The sequence below is a fragment of the Alosa pseudoharengus genome, unplaced genomic scaffold, assembly GCF_046254945.1.
Source record: "Alosa pseudoharengus isolate Yale_2024_CS ecotype anadromous, Long Island Sound unplaced genomic scaffold, YU_APseudo_1.1 YU_APseudo_1.1_scf_22, whole genome shotgun sequence".
In the NCBI taxonomy this organism is placed as follows: Eukaryota; Metazoa; Chordata; class Actinopteri; order Clupeiformes; family Clupeidae; genus Alosa; species Alosa pseudoharengus.
This window is the reverse complement of record NW_027468680.1, coordinates 8,429,326-8,434,325: the sequence shown is the minus strand read 5'-3', so window position 1 is coordinate 8,434,325 and position 5,000 is coordinate 8,429,326. Positions and strand designations below refer to the sequence as shown.

At 47.1% G+C, this 5,000-nt stretch overlaps 1 protein-coding gene across 1 annotated transcript in view; it reads left to right on the top strand.

Moving 5' to 3' along the window:
- kif28 (kinesin family member 28) overlaps positions 1-5,000 on the top strand; it is a 19,448-nt gene that overhangs the window by 11,048 nt on the left and 3,400 nt on the right. Inside the window, exons 15-19 of the mRNA XM_076300417.1 lie at positions 109-210; positions 767-874; positions 1,773-2,095; positions 2,570-2,704; positions 3,984-4,150. Coding sequence (XP_076156532.1) covers positions 109-210; positions 767-874; positions 1,773-2,095; positions 2,570-2,704; positions 3,984-4,150 — 835 coding nt within the window. The remainder of the gene's footprint in view (positions 1-108; positions 211-766; positions 875-1,772; positions 2,096-2,569; positions 2,705-3,983; positions 4,151-5,000) is intronic.

Here is a 5,000-nt window from a genome sequence, read left to right as displayed (position 1 = left end):
TGTGTGTGTGTGTGTGTGTGTGTGTGTGTGTGTGTGTGTGTGTGTGTCCATCTGACACTGTGGTTAATCAGTAATCCTGCCTCAGCATCAGGAGAGCCCAGTGTGGAGTCCAGCCAGACGGACCCCAGCCTGCTGGCTGTGTTTTATGACTACATTAAACTCATCCCCATGGTGACCGAGGCCAATCAGATGAGCCAGGAGCTCAGTAAAGTGAGTGCGGGAGGGAGGGAGGGAGGAAAACATGTCATGACTGTCTATGGACTGCTTATTAGTCTCCTGCTTTTGTAGGAGAATCTCATCAAAGATCCTTGATTACTAGCTCCGCTTTAACCCTCTCTGATCTCATCTGTGTGTTTGGACTTCTTGAGCGCTGTGAATACTTTCAGTTATTCCGTAATCATTATAGCTATCGTTCCTCATTCTCTCTGAATTGCCCTTTATTTTAAGTTGGAACTGAGGCCCCCACACACTATTGATCTGCTATTAAGCATCAGCAGGTACGTGGCCAGATAGGAACGCTCTGGCTGAGCCTTCCCAGATGAGAGCTCTGTGTTCACTGAAGACTGAAGACTGAAGAGTGTGTGATCTTTCACACTGTTCATTTGCTAAAGCAGAGACTCAGTACATCTGATCTTCTGATTGAATACTTGATCTCATATCAGATCTTATGAGCTATATGGGGATTTTATATGCAATGTGTTTGTATGCATTAATTACAGACATGGATGCGTATCGATGGAAACGGTCTTTTCATTTCTGTCATCAGGGGGTGGAATTCAAGCTGGAGATTAAAAATCTGGCCATGTCTGACTGTCGGGGGCGTGACCTTGAGAAGGACATTGCTGTACGAGTCACATCCCTGGAGAACAAGCAGGTGAGGTGGATATCTGTCCCGCTAGTGACCATAAATCCTTCAGATAACAGCAGGATGTATTTTTGGACAGGCACCTCTGCCAAAATCACCAACAGCTGTAGTTGTGTGTGTGTGTGTGTGTGTGTGTGTGTGTGTGTGTGTGTGTGTGTGTGTGTCTGCCTCTGTGTGTTTGTAGCAACCAGCCCACATATTACATATTCTAGGAGTTGTGTCATATTTCAAAACCAAACCTGAAAAACAGCACATGTTTATGGGAAGAGTGGGCTGATTAAAATGAAATTACAGCACATGTCTTTGAAACCATTCTGGGGGAACAGAGTAATGTAGTTATGCTTTAATGCAATCACACGTTTGGCCCTCATTGAACCAGCTGACTCTCTTTGGTTAGCGTAACCCACAGCCCGTTTCCCTCAGAGGACACAGCGTCTGTCATCAACCCCCCTTTACCATATTCAGCTGATCGGGAGCGCTACCCAGCAGCAGAATGAAATTACAAGCACTGAATCGTTCAAACCCTTTGGGGGGATCTATTGCAGCACCTGGCTAGTATGTTGCTCACAACACCAGATTATTATGGTCAGAACGATCAAGTTAATGTTGAAGTTCACAGTAGATGGTGACACAGTAGATGGTGACACAGTAGATGATGACACAGTAGATGGTGACACAGTAGATGGTGACACAGTAGATGGTGACACAGTAGATGGTGACACAGTAGATGGCGTTTAAACGTTTCTGGCATGTGCAACATTTTTTACTGAAACACCCTCAAATCAGTGACCTCATGCTCATATGTTGATGCAGAGGCAACAGCTCTGAAGAATATTATCACTTCCCAAAGATTGATGGTCTTCTCTGTGCATTGTGTATCACCGGTCCCTATCTCCACATGTTGTAGGTGTGGATGTGGTCGAAGGCCAAGTTCATCAACCGTAAGTTCCTGATGGAGGAGGTGTACCACCAGCAGAAGCAGCAGCAGCAGCAGGCGGAGAGCGCGTTGGGGGAGGGGCAGGGGTCGGGGTCCAAGCGCTTGGTGCTGGCCCGGGACCGCGACCCGTTCTGGGACCCTCTGGAGCCGCTGCACCTGGGCAGTGCTCACCTGTGGCTGCAGTCGCTGGCCTTCCGTATCCCGCTGGAGGAGCAGGTGGAGGTGCTGGGGCCGGAGGGGACCGAGGAGGCCATCCTGCAGGCACAGCTGCTGCCCTGCAGCCCCATGGGATTGTGGGTAACACTTAAGGGTACTCTGGTGTAGATCGGGCAGCATGGCATTGTGGGTAACACTCTAGTTTAGCACCATCTCCTTTGTAGGTGTTTCAATCATTTCTATAATTTTTTGGTTGAGAGTAGAAGGGCTACTGTGACTGCTACTGTTACTGTGAGTCCATTTGGGTGAGTGGATCTCCTAAATCACTTGAAGACACGCCTGTAAACATTGCCATGATTGTGGCTGTAAATCTGTTTGTGCACTCTGCATGTGGTGCAGTCTGCCCTGATTTACTGGGTCACTGTAGAGTGTAGGTAATTGACTGTAATGTAATTAAATCAATGTTAATACAAACCTTCTGATCAAGGAAAATCCTGACCATTTGCTTTGCCTCACTCTCTCTCTCTCTGTGTGTGTGTGTGTGTGTGTGTGTGTGTGTGTGTGTGTGTGTGTGTGTGTGTGTGTATGTGTGTGTGTGAGTGTTTGTTTAGACCTCTAGGAGAGGAGGACATCCTGATTGACCCCACAGAGCTTCTTGGCAAGCGGCTGGACTTTCAGCTCTTCCTGGAGCAGTGCTGTGGCCTACGGTGGCTCAAAGAGGCCAAGAACAGAGGAGTGCAGATTGGGTAGGCATGAGTCTCTGTTGGAAATCATGTTACCAGGAATAATATGAATCAGGCTAACATATCTGCCCAAGCCTTGCTGTATTGGGATGCTGTTATTCTGATGTTACTGTGAAAGTTGTCAGGCTTTGTAAATTCCCACTGAAGGTTATTAGGAGGGGTGTGTTCAGAGCAAGAAAAAACATTTGGAATGCTGGAGTAATTTCCCAACACTCGCCTGATTCATGAAAACTCTTGTGAAACTCTTGGGCGTGCCTCTCAAATGCTAAAATAGACTGAACTCAGAGACAGAGCCTCTGTTTTCCCCCCTGGCCTGGGACTATAACTGATCCTATCTCCTTTTGTGTCTTTGTGTCCGTTTTTTCTCTGCTTGAGAAACTAATTAGTTCTCTTGTCACATTGGGTCTTTCCAAAAACACCCTGCCTTCTAAGATAGCATTTGGTGGCAGCGAGACATCCAAGACATTTTCCCTTCTCCCTCCCTCCCTCCCTCTCTCTCTCTCTCTCCAGCTTTCTGCCTGAGAAATTGAATTAATTAGTCCTCAGTCATACTGTCTCCCTCACATACTTCTAAGTTGAGATGTTCTAGAATGGAATGCCACATGGCGTCTACTGACACAAGCACACCCATGTAGATGGGCTAACATCAGTCATAAAGCACCATGGATTGAAAACAAGTTTATTTATAGAAAACATTTTATACAAAGGGGTAATTCAATGTGCCTTACATAACCAAAAGCAAAGAATAACAGTAAATAAAAGAATAAAAGGACAATAGTTTAAAAAGTAAAGGACATAAAATAGAATTATCCACTAAATAGCGACTCTGCCCACAAACACATTTCTATGGATCTAATTTAAGAAAATATGTTTATTCTTAACTTATTCTTCACTCTGTTTTCACTGTGTGGCAAGAGGTAAATGAGAGAGGCAGATTTAGTTACAGGCCACAAAGTCACAGACTGCAGCAGTAGTCAAGTAGAGTTAAGAACAAAGCTTTTAAGTGAAAAGTGAAGCTTAAAACAAACAGAGGTGGTCAGATCTTTTATAGTTATCAATCTGACTGATTTACATAGGCCTAGTATATATCGTCTAGTTATTAGTCTTGAGCCTAGCCCCTTATTTAAAGTGATTTAAAACTGAGTTACAGAAATCAAGCTTCAGGAAGATAGAAGATCTGATGACAATTAGCACCAACAAGTTAGTTGCCGTCGAACTGGCAAGTGGTTTACTGATAGCAAACTGCAGATGAGTGTAATTGATGTGGTGCTCTGGTGTGCAGCCTCCGGGTGTATGACTGTCCTCAGAGCTTCTACACTCCAGCCGTGTGGCACAACGCCAACCCACTCCTGGAGCACCGAGTTCACTTCAGCGCCATGCGCACCTCTCAGGACCTGCTGAACTACCTGCAGAGCAGCGCACTGGTGCTGGAGCTGTGGGGACTGCAGGGTGAGGCAACGCACGCACGCACGCACGCACGCACGCACGCACGCACGCACGCACGCACGCACGCACGCACGCACGCACGCACGCACGCACGCACACATCTTGTAGGACGGGTCCAGCATATGTGCACACACACACACACACACACACACACACACACACACACACACACACACACACACACACACACACACACACACACACACACACACACACACACACACACAGACACACACATATGCACATACACAGACACACACATGCATATGCGCGCGCGTGCACACACACACACACACACACACACACACACACACACACACACACACACACACCTCGTAGGACGTGTCCAGCAAGCCCATCAGCAGTGTGGGCATACTGGGTCAGAGAATTATGTGATCATGAGGAATGTGCTGACATGGTGCCACAGATGAAAACAACGTGGACTCAACGTGTGTGTGCTCCCTGTGTGTGTCACTGTGTGTGTGCTCCCTGTGTGTGTCACTGTGTGTGTGCTCACTGTGTGTGTGTCACTGTGTGTGTGCTCCCTGTGTGTGTGCTCCCTACCTGCTCTCTCTCTGATGAAAACAACGTGGACTCAACGTGTGTGTGCTCCCTGTGTGTGTCACTGTGTGTGTGTCACTGTGTGTGTGTAACTGTGTGTGTGTCACTGTGTGTGTGCTCCCTGTGTGTGTCACTGTGTGTGTGTCACTGTGTGTGTGCTCACTGTGTGTGTGCTCCCTGTGTGTGTGCTCCCTGCCTGCTCGCTCCCTGATGCCTTTTGGGATTGCTTTATTGAAGTCTCTCCAAGTCACAAAGTACTGGTGATAGATACGAAAACAAACTGAAACAATCA